General features: G+C 45.3%; 1 protein-coding gene and 1 long non-coding RNA gene across 5 annotated transcripts in view; one reads left to right on the top strand and one right to left on the bottom strand.

The window, feature by feature from the left end:
- The window catches only part of IQGAP3 (IQ motif containing GTPase activating protein 3), a 47,307-nt gene extending 36,839 nt beyond the window's left edge, over positions 1-10,468 (top strand). For all 4 annotated transcript variants that reach the window (XM_083589695.1, XM_083589694.1, XM_083589696.1 and 1 more), the window contains 10 exons: positions 88-320; positions 1,109-1,241; positions 2,354-2,456; positions 3,232-3,382; positions 4,713-4,800; positions 5,163-5,375; positions 5,761-5,927; positions 7,042-7,134; positions 7,656-7,764; positions 8,161-10,468. In XM_083589695.1, coding sequence (XP_083445821.1) covers positions 88-320; positions 1,109-1,241; positions 2,354-2,456; positions 3,232-3,382; positions 4,713-4,800; positions 5,163-5,375; positions 5,761-5,927; positions 7,042-7,134; positions 7,656-7,764; positions 8,161-8,274 — 1,404 coding nt within the window. In that variant the 3' untranslated portion in view covers positions 8,275-10,468. The remainder of the gene's footprint in view (positions 1-87; positions 321-1,108; positions 1,242-2,353; positions 2,457-3,231; positions 3,383-4,712; positions 4,801-5,162; positions 5,376-5,760; positions 5,928-7,041; positions 7,135-7,655; positions 7,765-8,160) is intronic.
- On the bottom strand, positions 9,122-13,379 carry LOC310751446. The gene is made up of 2 exons (XR_014542506.1): positions 12,355-13,379; positions 9,122-11,020 (listed from the first exon to the last, which is right to left on the bottom strand). It is a non-coding gene; the product is annotated as an uncharacterized lncRNA (long non-coding RNA).
- Between the last annotated feature and the right edge of the window lie 2,686 nt (positions 13,380-16,065).

Below are 16,065 nucleotides of genomic sequence, written 5' to 3'. Positions count from 1 at the left end.
GATGGAAGCTTTAAAATGTTGGGCTCTAATGAAGGCGACCCTGCTCAGTTGTAAATGTTTAACACAGTCGGCCAACCCCTCTCCTAGGTTGTTGGGAACCTGCTCTACTACCGTTTCATGAACCCGGCTGTGGTGGCCCCTGATGGCTTTGATATTGTTGACGTCTCGGCTGGGGTAGCGCTCCACCCCGACCACAGGCGCAACCTGGGCTCCATTGCGAAGGTCTTGCAGCACGCCGCTGCCAACCAACTCTTTGAAGGGGAAAACAGCCACTTGCGGGTAGTGAACCAGTACCTAGAGGAAACCCACCTTAAATTCAGGTTGGTTTGAAGAACTGCTGAGTGGAATGAGGCCTGGAAACAATGGGCGCCTCTCTGCTTGGCCCTTGGGGCTCTCACAGGCCTTGTTCCACGCCCTCTTTGGGTGCTTTTGCCTGACTAGAATGTGCTCTTGAACTGTGATCCTATCTCTTGCTTGGCTGGAAGGAGGATAGAGAGTTGTAGGGGTGTGGAGTGGGGTCCCATATTCAGCCCCCCAGTGGTCGGCCTGAGAGAGAGTCCTGCCTGAAACCTTGGAGAGCTGCTGCCAGTCAGTTCAGACAATACTCTGCTCACTGGACCCAATGGTCTGACTCAATGTAAGGCAGCTTCCTGCGTTCTTATTAATCAATTTCCTAAAGATATTTGGAAGTTAAAATTGAACATACAAAAGCTTCACTGGCTAGCTTTGTACTAATTTTTTTTCTCTTGGCCTTTATGTTTCTATCTGTAAAATGGGAGTATCAGCCAGTTACATTGCACCTGATCCCTGCGCTGCTCTGCTGCTTGGTTTTTTTGTTTTGTTGGTTGATTGATGAGAAAAAGATTAGATCCTGCAAGTCTGAAGTCTTCCCACCTTTACCTTAAGCCACTAATATGTTACGTCAGACTAGTAAAGAATCAAATGTATGGGCTTTTATGCATGACTGCATTGAATTAAAGGCATCATGGAGAGTGTCAGGCCTCCAAATAGCCTAGCCTTGAAGGAAACGACCCGACTTGAGCATGAGTGTGTGGGGAGGGGGACACCCTTCATGGTTTGATTTGGTTTTTCATTCTGCACCTTCTAGAAGATTCATCAGTGCTGCCTGTTCTGTCCCTGAACCAGAAGAGAGGTTTAATATTGACAAGTATTCAGAGATGGTGGCCATCACAAAGCCAGTGGTCTACATAACAGTTGGGGAGCTAATTAACACACATAAGGTGAGGGGGTGAAATTATACTTACTTACTTACTTACTTACTTACTTACTTACTTACTTACTTAGCCAAACCTTTATTAGGCATTACAAATATAGGCCATCATAAACCATCCATATATATAAAATTTTGAAAGATATACAAATAAACAGCCATGTAAAATTAGGTAATAACAAGGATTTTTATTGGAGTTTCTTCCCGCTAAATAGTGCCATTCACCACTCTATCTATCTGTCTATCTACTTTGGGAACCACTGATCCAAACTATGCACAATGAAGTTATTAGCAAATGCGTCACAGAAAACACTAAGCCAAACAGTGGTTCTCAACTTTGGGTCCCCAGATGTTTTTGGCCTGCAACTCCCATGATCCCTAGCTGACAGGACCAGTGGTCAGGGATGATGGGAGTTGTAGGCCAAAAACATCTGGGGACCCAAGGTTGAGAAGGGCTGGAACTTTAGAAGGAACATTCAAACCTGTGGGTTTCTGGAGTAAAGATTGCGGCAACAGTGCTCCTGCCTGGTTCTGATGCTACTGTGCTACCCGACTGAGCCACAATTTTATTGTTCTTGATTTGCCATTCATAAACCATGATCCTGGGTTCAGATGTTACCTTAAACCAAACCATGGTTTAGTGCCGGGTAGCCCAGTAGCAACAGCACTGGGGGAAGAATGATGTGGCTGTGGTCTTCACTCTGGGATACTTCAGGTTTACTTGTTCACACTAAGCTATCATTTTCTGTGGATATTAGTAATTAACTGTGCCATCGATGCTTCTGTATTTGCTGTAATAGCACCCTCTTGTGGCAATGAGTTCAGTTGGCTACCTTATTCTTGATTAATTTTTCTTTCCCAGTTCCATTTCTGTTCTAACTCCTGTTCCCCTTTTAAACTGGATTTTTACATCTGTTTTTAAAATAGCATTTTATATTTATATTGGTTGATTGGTGCTTTCAGCATTCTGATGTATTTATTTTATTCTGGTGTCCTTGTATGTTTCTTTGAATGCCTTTTTGGCAGAAAAGCAGCCTAATATATTTATGCACATAAATAAACAAGCAATGCATTTATGGCCTTTCATCTCTGCCCATCTCTCTGCCTTTGGTATTTTGATAGTTGCTGCTGGAGCACCAGCGTTCCGTGGCTCCTGATCCTCGAGACCCTCTACACGAACTTCTAGAAGACCTTGGAGGCTTGCCCACCATCCAGTCTCTAATGGGTAAAGCACAGCACAAATTTCAACTTGACAAATTTCATTTTCCAGAGGGATAGTTGTGCTAGTCTCTTGCAGGAAAAGCGACGAGAGCGACTTGTGGGACCTTAAAGACTAACACATTTATTGTGGCATAAACTTCCATGAATCATAGACCACTTCATCAGATGCATGTTGCCAGAATGATAACCCAGTTAACACTCCTAAGAATGTGGTGGTACTAGCAATAGAAGTGCTATCTTGAACAGTCCCTGTGATAGGAGGGGGAGAGATCACTGATAAAGACTGGGTAGGGAAGTAAAAGAATAAAGTATAGTTCAATCCTCTGCAGGCTTACCCACAACCCTTCCTGAACATTGAGGCCCCATCTATTCATTTGCACGCATGAGTAAAGACTTACTTTTCATTCGTAAAAATATTTCTTTTTCGCAGTATTTGTGGCCAATATCAGGTGGAATATGCCGTTCACTGTCTGTTGATCTGTCCTTTATATGGGATTCCAAGAGAGATTTCTGAAACCTTTGCTGACATACTGAAACAGGAATGCCTTGGTAGAAACAATCAAATTTCTTTTGAGTGACACAAGTGGCTTTGTGATACAAAAAGTGGCTCTTTTTTGCACTGGCAGCAAAAAAAAAAAAGACTAGAAGGAAAGAGTTAGATTATATTGCTGTGAATTGTTTTGGAGATGCCGAGGTTTAATCTGAAGCTGAGATAGCTAGTGGTACTTCTGATTTTTCTTATTTTATATTATTGATGTTTGTTTTATTATTATTTGCAGGCGACAGTGTGGGACACGGAGCCAATGGGACTTCGGAGCAAACTCTGACTCAGCTCGCCAAGACGGAAATTTCACTCATCCTTGGCAACAAATTTGATGTGGCGGAGGCCAATATTGAGGGGGGAAAGGATACGGAAAGCTTGTTGTTGAGGTGGGTTTATGACTGCATCGTAACAGGCCTACCCTGGCTTTTGGGATACGAATGCTATCTGAGGACTCAGCAACATGAGGATGTTTCTATATCTTAAAGATATAGTTTTAGGTGTATCAATTATAGCAAAAGCCTTTTTAAAAAGGATGATGATGCATAACTACTCTGGGCTCATACAGGAAGAATAGTTAGAATTGCAATGAATAATAACCACCAAGAAAGTGACAAGAGTAAACAATGGACACGCCCACATTTAAAGACCTGAAACCTTTCGAATGTTAAATAATGTCAGAGACAGGGCAGAGTGCATCACTATCATTTTTGTAACTGGCAGAAAATTACAAGCAAACCTGCCCAAACAGGTTTTGCGTGTGAATTGACTTCCTGGGCCAGATATATAATCTAAGTGCTCCCAGGAAGCTGCCTAAATTTGTGCAGGGTTAGAGCCAAAATCCCATGCCTAAGATCCTGGTTCTTGTTCCAACAACCCAGTGTGAAATTTTGCCTAAAGAAGAGATGTCCTTGCCCAGGTGCCTGTCAATCCTATTTTGCTGTGAATGTAAGAAGATGCTTTAGACTGAGTCAGCTCATTGGTCCATTAAGCTCAGTACTGCTGAACATCAGGCTTTGTCCAACCTAGTGTTGTCTAGATGTTTTGAAGACCACAACTCCCCTTCACTCCAGGTAGCAAAGCTGTAGTCCAGCGTGTAGGCCAAGTTGGCTGGGGCTGATGGAACTTGTAGTTCAAAACATCTGGAGAGTATGATATTGGTGGAGGCTGGTCAACGCTGATAGGTAGTGGCTCAGCCAAAGGAATACAGTATTTTTCAGCCCTTATTTCCATGGTAGTTTTAACTGGAAATTCCAACAACTGAACCTGGGCTTGTAAAGCAGACCCTCGACTCCTGTTTGCTGAGGTTTCATAGAGATCTCCAGCTAGAATGATAAAGCAACTATCCTGCATTAAAGCACAGTAATTGTAGTGTGGTGGCAGAGCTGAAAATAATCACAAGATATTTCATCAGGAGGCTTAGTTTGGTCAGAATCAAGTATACACTTCCAGAGTTAATGCTGAATACATTGCACCTGGTAAATGAGCCACAAAAGCTGCTAGAGGCCCGTGAAAATTTGTGTCTTGAGCTTTTTAGACTCGGCAACCCATGTACTGTCTGAAACCAAAGGGGCTCATTGGTTGCCAGATGTGATTCCCCCCCTCCAGCTCTCTTACCCCCCCCCCACTATTAGTTTAGGAAATGGGGGAGGTGGGGCAAGTGAAAATTTCCTCTGCAGATACCAAAACTGGATCACTATCTTCTTCTATCTCTTAAAGTACTAAGCAGATGCTGGTCGATGTGATCCAGTTCCAACCAGGCGATTCTCTTGTGGAGATACTGCAGACGAAGGCATCAGAGGAACAGGTAAGTCCATTCTGCAACATAGGTGCCTGTGTGTATTGCAGAAAATGGAAGGCACAGCCGAAAGGTTTTTAAGTTGTTAAAAACAAAATCAATTTCTGGATGGATAAATATTTGCAAGTAAATCTTGAGTGTATGTAGTTGGGGAGAAAAAACTGTTTTTGTACCAGGATCATGAGACCATTTCTCACTCTTAGTAAGTGAAATTCAGCATGTAAAGATTGGCCATCGATGCAGCTTTAAAGCTAATAAAACCCATCATGCAGGACATTGGCAAGGCACCACTCTCCCTTCCCACCTACTGTGAAATATTTTCACTTTAGCGTAAGTAGAAAAGCATGAGCCAGTCTTCTCTTTCTCTCCAGGAAGCCCTCCACCACCACCTTATGAAGAGAAGGGCCTTATGCAACACCCAAGCCCCAGACAAGCTGAGATGCAACCACACTCTGGTCAGTAACAGCCACCTCTCAATAGCAGAGAAGCAGCGGATCGTCCTCAAGAATCTGCGGCGTCTTGAGAGCCTGGGCATGGTGGACTCTGCCAACCAGTACCAGGACATCATCAATGAGATGGCCAAGGTATGCAGGGCTCTGTGCCTGAGAAATCTCAAGGGAAGAACAAGACAATGAGCAGCAAATGGAGAAGATGTACCATGCATCACAAGGGGCAAAATATTTTTTATTGCTGGGATGGATCTATCTGCCTTCACCTACCTGGTACCCTCAAGTTGTTTGGAACTGCAAGTCCCTGTTGGCATAGCCATATAATGCTGTGGCTGATGGGAGTTGTAGTCCAAACCATCTGGAGGGTGCTCATAAGATCTCTTTCTAGCCAACAAAACAGGACAGTCCACTTTGGGGGAAGGGCTTTGGCTTGGTAGGCAAACATCTCTATGCTTCCAACGGTCTCAGCTTACGCTGGGCCAAATCTCCTTTGCACATACCCTGCCCTTCTTGCCCATAGGACATCCGCAACCAGAGGAAATACCGACAGCAGCGCAAGATGGAGCTGTCCAAGCTGCGCCAGACTCTGCACAGCCTCAGCACCAAGAGGATGTTTTTTGAGGAGCAGGTCGACTACTACAACCAGTACATCCGGACGTGTCTGGACAACCTGGCAGCTAGAAACAAGTAAGCCTGGTATTAATCTCAGGCTTGTAACTGATGCACCTGAGCCAGAAATTGTGGGGGGGGGGCTGTAGCGCAGGGCATGTTCTCCGCTTGCATCAGGTCCCTGGCAAAATGTGGTGTGGCCAAGGGTATCTATGCCCTGGTAACCTCCATGTTGGATTACTGCAAAGGGACTTCCTTAAGGATTTTGCTTTTAGGTAATTACCACTCTGTCCTTCTTGGCACCTTCATTTTCTATCATCTATTTTTTTTAATTCTGTGAAAAACCCCGAGATCTTCTGATGAAGGGCACAATATAAATTTAATCAATAAAATGAAATGAATAAATCTCACTTCTATCTGAATTCAGTTGTTCATGCTACCTACACTCATACATTCTGGCCAGGCCAAAGCACTTGAGGGGAGGGCTCAAAGCAGGGCGAGTTTGACGTGGGGGGTGTGTGGCTGGAGAGAATCCTTAGGGCTGGATAGAGCTGTTTGGAGGACCAATTGTGGCACTTGAGCCTGAAGTTACTTTCCCCCTCCCCCTGCTGTATACAGTTGTACCTTGGTTCTCTAACAGAATGTGTTCTGGGAGTCCGTTCAACCCCCGAAACCGTTCGAAAACCAAGGCACGGCTTCCAATTGGCTGCAGGAGTGTCCTACAGCCAATCGGAAGCCATGTCGGACGTTTGGCTTCCGAAAATCATTCGAAAACCAGAACACTCACTTCCACATTTCAATCGTTCAGGAGCTGATTTGCTCGGGAGCCAAGGCGTTTGAGATCCAAGGTCCGATTGTATATCCTTGCCAAAGAGTTTTATTCGTATATTTTTACTACTGCTTTTATCGTATGGTTTTTATAATTTTATAATCCTGTATATGTGAGAAAGAGTGTGTGTGAGGGTGGGGGGATGGCCTACATGAACCTCCCCCCAGGGGTTGGCCAAGGGTGCGGGTGACTGTCTGGCCTAAAAGGATTGCCAGCCCTGGGCTACACCAGCAGTTGAGGCATTCTCTGGCTCTGCTTGTGTTCAGTAAAGAGGGCAAGTAGATGGGCAGAGTCAGAAGGGACCATTAGGGTTGTTAAAAAGGCCCTGTCTACAAACACCATGCATATCCCTTTCTTTTACAGGCCCAGCAAGAAACAGGCAACCTTGCATTACACGGCAGCCCGCCTCTTTGAGAAAGGTGTTTTGCTGGAGATTGAAGACCTGCCAGCCAGCCAGTAAGTCCAGGCACCTCCTGCCCTCTCCAGTTCCATCCAATGGAAGCTACAGCTCCTCTCTCCATGCTCTCAGGCTTTTGTAACTTTAGCCTCTCCCCAGAGTGTTGGTTCTTGAAATTGGCTGCCAGCTCGTTTGCGTGGTCTGCTGTGTGAGCCATCTAAGGTCGAACCGGCAAGCTTGCACGAAATCAGAGTTTCTGTTCCATAAGGAAGGACTTTAGCTCAGTGGCAGACCATGTGTTGTGTATGCAGAGTCTCACAGGTTCAATCCCTGGTTTCCCTCTTTGGAAATCCCCCCTCACAAGAGCCACTACCTGTCAGTGGAGACAGGAATACCTGTCCCAAATGCATTTGGTGGCTGAGTTCAGTTTGTTCACCACTGAAAACCAAACCACTAGCCACTATTCCATTCTGTCACTTGGTACCAAGAATTATCCCAGGATCCTGACCTCCAGTTGCCCTCTTTCTCCCCTATGGTTTTAAAATTGCCATCATTTCCCCCCCCCTCCCTCTTTTCCCAGACTCAGGAATGTGATATTTGAAATAATCCCTTGCGGTGAAGCTGGCAAGTTCCAGGTGAAGGCAAAATTTATGGGAGTTGACATGGAGAAGTTTCAGCTCCACTACCAGGTAAGGAGCTGGCAGAGCTGTCCTTTTGCTCAAATTATAGCATTGCCAGTGTGCAATTCTAGGTCCACAAGGGCAGTTCCATTCTTAGGTTTATTTCCAAGGAGCTCAAGGTGGTGTGCTTTATTGCTATTATAATTAATTTATTAATCGCCTTCTAAATCTCAAGGCAATTTAAAACATTTTTAAAGACTGAAATCAGCAAATAAACAAAAAAGCAGACTAAAACACACAACAACATCTGGGTAGGCTTGTTGAAAAAAACACTTTTTTTAGCAGGAGCCAAAGAGTACAGTGAAGGTGCCTGCCTTGTATCAATAGGCAGGGAGTTCCATAGGGCAGACGCTACCACACTTAAATGCGGCTGACTTTCCTCTCTCCATACCTGCTCTTTCTCAGGACCTCCTCCAGCTCCAGTATGAGGGTGTCGCCATCATGAAAATGTTTGACAAAGCCAGAATCAACGTCAACCTCCTGATCTTCCTCCTCAATAAGAAGTTTTTCAAGAAATAACTGAAGGCCTGAAGGTCAAATGGGCACCAATGTCTTCTAGGCGTAGCTCGGTGGTACCAAAGAGACAGTGGTGCTCACAGTGCTTTTGTGTTGAACCGCAAGCAAGCCCATGATAATCAACTCAAAATTCCTGATTCTGGCTTAATTCTCACTGGGGTTGTGGTCAACCTGCATCCGGGCTGGACCACTTCAGAAAGACAGGACTAGATGCTTCTCTGCACAAATTTTTGTTTTCTTTTAATCCTGGCATGTAGAATGCTTGCATCTCAGGGAGAAGTCTAAGGTAGAACTGTTCTCTCTGGGATCGTTTACAATGTGCTGGGAATTTACTTGTACAGTGGGGTCTTCCATAATAATGTGGGCCCCCATGTAGAGTCACTAGATGCAAGTATTTTTAAAGTCACAAAGGCTGGATTTATCAGAGAGGAGAGGGGGATATTTATGCTGGCCCTGTGCCAGCCTTCCTCAACCTGATGCCCTCCAGATGTTTTGGTCTACAGCTTCCATTGGCCCTAGCCAGTGCATGCTGGGATCAATAGTCCAAAACTTCTGGAGTGACCAGATTGGAGAAAACCATGCTCTGCAATCCTTCATCAGCCAGTCTCTGATGAAGAGTCAACCATACACTCCCCAATTAGTGATGGATGGAAATTTTACACACCAGGAAAATTTCACTCCTATTCTGCTTTGTTTTTCTGTGTCTCTGATTTCTACTGATTCCATATGTTTCTGTGTTACTTCCTTCTTTGATGCAACTACAACAGAAAATAAGTTCCAATAGACTTGACATTAGAGATACCAAAGACCCTCAACTGTTGTTTTTTAAAATTCCAGTGTGCTTTTTAAAAAAAAGTTATTTATATATCAGTGCATTTTTAAAAATAATGCTTGGAATGCTATTGCAAAAATACTGAAAATTAAGGGCCCCTGCCTGATCTCTGGAAATCCAAGTATTGACCGGCAAATGTTTAATTATGATATCTAGTTTGCATTAATGCTGTCAGCTTCTGGGTTATATCATTATTGCTGCTTTAAGATATATTCCACCATTCAGCAGCATTTAGATTTGGTTTATGTAATTGCTGAACTAGTGGAAGTCTAGTGGGCTTTTTAAAAAAATTATATATTCAAGGGATTTGATAATAAATAAATAGAATTGTATTTAATTTGTGGGTCATAATTCACTCTTAATAGAGTTTCAAAGATGAGTGCTTGGGACAGCCTTTGTCAACCTGGTTCCCTCCGGATGCTTCTGACGACAACTCCCATTGACCCCAGCTGGCGTGGCCATTTTGGACCACAATTATTTATTAGTAGCATTTACCCCAGAGAGTGAAAAGGTTCCTTCTGAATATGAAGGGTTTAGTCTGCCTCTTGAGTGTTACTTAGTTCAGCCTTCACCAAATGTCTTCATTCCAGGTGCTTTAGACTACAAAGCCCATCAGCAGCTACAGCTGTGCTGGCTGGGGCTGATGGGAATTATAGTCAGTGACGGAGCTAGATCAGTGGTTAATAATAACATTAATAATAATTTATTATTTATACCCCGCCCATCTGGCTAGGCTTCCCCAGCCACTCTGGGCGGCTTCCAACAAAATATTAAAATACCGTAATACAACAGTGTAGCAGGAGAGGATGGCAAGTGTGGTGTGAAGATTCAGGGACAACCAAAGAAACATGAAGACATTTCAGTGCAATACGGTATAGTATAGTATAAAAAAAAATATTTATTTTTTAATTTGCAGAATATGGATAGATATCTCTTCAAAATGAGAGCAAGAGCATCAAGTGATATTGAGGACAATCCCAGTTATGTTTTCCAGTGTTGTTCTTATGAATAAAAAAATAGGTGTGGCATGAGCAAGTTTTTATTCTGAAAATGTGGCCCAGAGAAACCACTGAGCTAGATAAATTTAGACCAAAGACTTACCTGCTTCACACAGCCATCTAAAGACAATTAACATTTTTTTCCTCCCACCTCTATCCCATGCTTTCCAACTGCTTCTGTATTCCTGTGATGTTAGATGGGAGGGACGGGACCCAAACAAAAGCCACTTTCATTAACTGTGATTTAAATGCAGATTTGCATTTTAAAAACTCACTTAACTTCTCCCCTAATGCTAAATTCACCACTTAGATATGCTAATCGTTCTGGTACATAAATGCCTTAAATAAATAAATGCATTTGCTTTGGGATAAAGTGTAATTTGGTGTAGAAAATGATCGAATCCTTTTAAAGGGAGAGAAACAAGCAGCATCTGTAACCATTTGTGGGCCACCTGACCTGCCTAGCCCATAGCTCAGTGTCAGAGCATCTGCTCTGTGTGCAGAAGGTCCCAGGCTCAATCCCTACTGGTGATGTCCCCTGCTTGAAACCCTGGAGAGCTGCTGCCAGTCAGTGCAGACAATGCTGAGCTAGATGAACCCAGTAGTCTGACTCTGTATAAGTCTGACTCCTGTGTTTCCTATGAGCAATTACAGAGTTTTGTTGAAACACAACTCATCGATGCCAAAACAGAATATTGGCTCTGTTTCACCTCTAATTTAGAAAAGTGGCCTCTATTACAAATATAGGAGATAGATGGAAAAACACCCGTTCCAAATAAGAGTTGCAGAGAAGGTTGCTCCACTAGGTGGCATCATTATCCAGGGAACCAGAGGCAAAGGGGACCGGTAATCGCTGGCAGGGTTGGCATCCGTTTTCTCCCAGTCGGCAGCTGATGTTGGAGGTCAAAAGGGCATGCTGCTTCAAACGGGAAAGAAGCGAGGATGGTGAGTGATGGATTTTTCAACCCCTATTTTAGAAAAAAGTTTGCATCGCAAGGCAGCTTCGAGGCACAGCCTGTGTCCAGCCTTCCCCCAGCTGAGTGCCTTCCAGATGTTCTGGATGACAGGTCCCATCAGCCCCAGCCAGCACCCCACTGGGGGGAGGCTGGTTTTGCCTGTAACTTAGCAGTTGTCCATAGTAAATTTCCCAGGTTATGAACAGCCAGGGCTGGGAACTACTCTCCCCTGAGACCCCAGAGAGCTGCAGGCAGCAAGAGCCAACAAAATTGGGTTAGATGGCTTAATGCAACCTTCACCAACCTGGCACCTTCCAAATGTTTTGGACCACAGCTCCCATCAGCTCTCTTGGGATACAACAGTGCAAGTGCCCAGAACTCTGTGCTGAGCAAAAGGAAGAGTTTGGTGTAACCTAAAGCCTTGCAGATTCCCACACTAGTATATGTTGTTCCCAAACTATTTCAAAACAACATTTGGTGTGTGTGTGTGTGTGTATGAATAATGCTTTTGTTTGCACATGATAAAAGATGCATTGAAGCTGTGCTGATGGGTCTCACCTGGCGCCTTCATTACATATCTTTAGGCACCTGGTGAAAACGTTCCTCTTCAGCCAGGTGTTGGGCTGATTAATGTTCTATGGCTGATTAATCTTCTGTTTTAAATGAGGGAGGTCATTGGTTTCTTACGCTTTTGTTTTATTATGTATTTTGTTATTTCATTTTGTATTTTTATGTTGTGAACCGTCTTGTGATCTTCAGAAGAAGGGCGTTATACGAATGTAAATAATAATACTTCTTATCCTTAGGAAGCAGTTTCTTCCCCAGCTACAGGGTTGGGGAAACCTGATGCCCTCGTTGGACTCCAGCTCCCATAAGCCTCGGCCAGAATGGCCAACAGCCAGGAATTATGGGAACTGTAGTCCAGCCATATCAGGGTCCCCAGTCCTGCCTTGCTCCCTTCCTGGTCTGAGGAGAGACAGTGCTGAATCTTCTGCTGCTGGCATTTTGTGCTGTTTTTTTGCCACACTCGTGTTCTCCACATGTTCTTGGACTCCAGTTTCCTGCTAGCATGGCAAGCGGTCAGGAGTTATGGGAGCAGCAGTCCAGCAACGGCTGGAGGACATCAGGTTCTCCATCCCTGAAACAAAGGTGTTGCCCACCTGTGGATTTTGCAAGATGGCAGATTGGATGTGCTTCCTGCACCGAGCCCTGCTTTATCCTTACCATGTACCCTGTCACGCTCCTTCCTACATGCTGTGGTTGTTTTCCATGGCTCCTGCCGCTATCTACTTCTTACCTTGCTGACCACTGTCCACTCCCCAGTTTGCACTTTTGGAAACGTCTGAAATTAGTGGTGTGGTCCCATGTTTAGAAACCACCAATTGGATCGTATTGCTAACTCAGCTTCCTGCCCTCCTGAGGTGGCCCTTTCGCCACCCTCCCAGTCATCCCAGCCAGAGATATCTCACCAAACAAGAGAGACATACACTTTCCCAGTTGCCACGCAACCCCTTAGCAACCGTGTTCCTCTTCTATGGTTGCCCTGCCTGACTCCCTCCCCCCCCCATCTTGTCTCATTATTTATCATAATTGTTTGTGTGAGCATAAAGTATGTTAAATGAACTGACAGATTGGGGATGGAATGGAATCAGAAATATAGGATATGCGGGGGGGGGGGGGGAGTGTGCGGTTGGGGAGGAGAGAGACAACCCACATGGCCAGGTGAATGAACAGGTGTTTTGAAACGAGTTTGTGTGAGCTTATTGTTTCAATCCATCCATATTTTCAAGTGAAATAGTGCAGTTTTATTTAAAATAAATAATGAAAACTGTGTTCCACCAATATTGTGTTATTTGGGGATCCTTTGAAATGCTGTCAAAAGTTCAAGGTGTGCCAGAGGGCGGGTGTTTCTTCGTGGCTAAGGCCACCAATAAAGTGCCATGATGCTATTTTAAACAGTCATGGCTCCCCCCCCCCAAAAAATGGGGAGCAGTAATTTGTTAAGGGTACTGAGAGGAGGCCCCTATTCCCCTCACAGAACTACAATTCCCAGAGTGGCTTAACAGTCCAATCCCTCTTCATGGGGAACTTCATAGGAATTGTAGCTCAACAACTATCCTCACTTGCGATTCTCAGTGACTGGCATTCAAAGTCTGTTTTGGAGCCTTGAACCTGTTTTGGTTTACGGTTTTGTTTGGGAAAGAGCCATAGCTCAGTGGTGAACGTTCCACATTCAATCCCTGACATCTCCGGGAAGGGTTGAGAGAAACTTCTACCTTAAATCCTAGAGAGCCATACAATACAGAGCTAGATGGTTTGACTTGGTATATGGCAACTCCCTGTGTTCCTATAGTGCTGGTTTTTGTGCTTTTATTATTTCATGGATAATATGGAAAGTTTACTATTGTAATTATGTTCTGTCATTGGTAAAAAAATGTATATATTTTTAATGTAATCTGCTTTGAGGGTCACTTCTAATGAAAAACGGTACATAAACACATTTAATTACAACAACAATGATAATTCTGCTTCTGACCATGGAGGCAAAGCATAGCCATCATGGCTCCGTAAACACTGATAGCCCTGTCCTCCATGAATTTGTCCAATACGCTTTTAAAGCCATCCATGTTGGCGACTATCACTGCCTCCTGTGGAAAGGAGTTCCATAGTTCATCTATGCACTGGGTGAAGAAGTCCTTCCTTTTATCTGTCCTGAGTCTTCCAACACTCTGCTTCCTTGGATGTCCAAGGGGTGGAATCTTTTGCCTATCCACTTTCCCCACATCATTTTTGGTTGTATCTGAACAAGGTAGGCCTGTCTAGCCTCCCACAGTGGCCAACTGGATGCAGGTGGGAAATCCACTGAAGGCAATGCATAGCCAACCTGGCAAGTAGCCATTGATAGCCTTCTCTTTCTCTGTGAATTTCTCTAACCCTCTTTTAAGGCCATCCAAGTTGGTGGCCATCATCACATCCAATGGGGATGTTTTCTTTGTGATGCTGTTTCCTCATGATGGTGGTGATTGCGGTGGCGGCGGCGGCCTCCTTTTGGGAAGCGGGTTCGCATGAAAGCAGGGAATCGAATGTTTTGCCAACTGTCTGCACTGTGTTGTTGCTGTTGCGTTTGTGTGTTTTCTCCTGTTGCTATGGAAATTCTAAGGGAGACAAGCCAGGAGATCAGGCGGGTGGGCAGGCAGGCAGGGGGGAGGGGAGGTAATGGGTGGAAAGGGAGCTGATGATTAAAATAGATGTTTTGAATTAAGGATATGTAACTGTGCTTAAAACCAAGGCTAGACAACGCAGTGCCCTCCAGATGTCATTGGACTCCAACTCCCATCAGCCCCAGCCAGCATGTTCAATGGTCAGGGATGAAGGTAGCTGGAGTCCAGCAATAATAGCCAAAGGGGCCACAGGTTAGCCACCCCTGCTTTTAAATCCATATGCACATGTGTGAGAGAAAGTTTCTCATGAGAGATGGTGCGTGGGGTGTCAGACCAGGACTGGGGCACCTAGGATCAAATCCCCTGTCCATCCATGAAGGGGATGGGCCATTCAGCCTAGCCTACCTCACATGTTTGTTGTGAGACAAAAGGAGGACATCATTGCTGTCTCGCTGTGCTCCTTGGAAGACATGAGGGGTAAAACATATTATGTGTCATTAAGGGGACCTAAATAGAAAAATAAATAGGACAGCAATGTGGAGGCCTTTATTACATTGATTTCACCCCCTTTTAGCAAGGGACCTCCCTTTGCAGGAAATACACCAGGGATGAAGAACCTCATGCCCGGGGGAGTGGTAAATGTGGCCCTTCAGGCTTCTCAATCTGGCCCCCAGAATTCTCCATGGGTAGCTCCTCTTCTGCCTGCACCTCCATCACACCCCCTCTGCACAGGCCATATCCCATGCCAACTCTGCTTCCTACTCTCCTTGAATGTTCTGGCCTGGCCAGAATGTGCCCTGAATTCGGATGATGCCCCACGATGAAGAAGAAGAGGAGGAGTTTGGATTTGATATCCCGCCTTTCACTCCCTTTAAGGAGTCTCAAAGCGGCTAACATTCTCCTTTCCCTTCCTCCCCCGCAACAAACACTCTGTGAGGTGAGGGGGGCTGAGAGACTTCAGAGAAGTGTGACTGGCCCAAGGTCACCCAGTAGCTCCATGTGGAGGAGCGGGGAAGCAAACCCGGTTCCCCAGATTACGAGACTACCGCTCTTAACCACTACACCACACTGGCTCTCCGCCTGGCTCACGATAGCCTGGATGGAGGACAGAGAGGGCGCTCTCTCTCTCTCTCTCTCTCTCTCTCTCTCTCTCTCTGTGTGTGTGTGTGTGTGTGTGTGTGTGTGTGTGGAAACTAGCTTATTGCACCAAGGTCACAAATTTGCTGCTGCTCCCGCTTTTGCCTCTGGCCTCTTTGGCCATGTAACCCAGAAGGCCACCTGAAAGGAAACATGATCCTCAGGCTCAAAATGGCTGCCTGTTTCTGCAATAAACGTTAGGCTGGACCTCCTGACGATATGAGCAGTTGGGACAGGGAAGCAGGCTGCTGTCTCCTTTGTTAGAGGCTTTTAAGCTTGAAGCCTTCATAGCCACCTATTGGGGATGCTGTAGGAGGCGCCTTCCTGCGTCAGCAGAGGGTTGCACTAACGGCCTTGGAGAGACCTTCCACCTCTGAGACTCCATGGAGCCGTTCTAGCTTAGGGCACCAGGACCCTGCAGGACACAGAGGATCTCTGTCCTGCCAAAACACTTAGCGTCCATCAAAGTGCAGAGGGCAGAAGCCAGGCCTCGGCCACAGTTGTCCTGGGGTATTTTCCTCCCTTGAGGTGTCTAAAATGGTTTCAGGCACTCCTTGGCCAGAGGCAAACTTGGGGGACTGTTTCTCTGCCTGGCAGGGCCCAGGGTGGCTGCCTTTCCTCTTTGCCCTTCATGCCCTCCTCCTGTCTCCTCGCCCTTCATTTCTCCTTCACGGATCTCTAGTCCTTGGAGATGTGTCCTCTGATCATTC

This window comes from Podarcis filfolensis (assembly GCF_964270895.1).
Source record: "Podarcis filfolensis genome assembly, chromosome: 16".
In the NCBI taxonomy this organism is placed as follows: Eukaryota; Metazoa; Chordata; class Lepidosauria; order Squamata; family Lacertidae; genus Podarcis; species Podarcis filfolensis.
The sequence above is the reverse complement of the archived record's forward strand: the minus strand, read 5'-3'. Positions and strand labels throughout refer to the sequence as shown.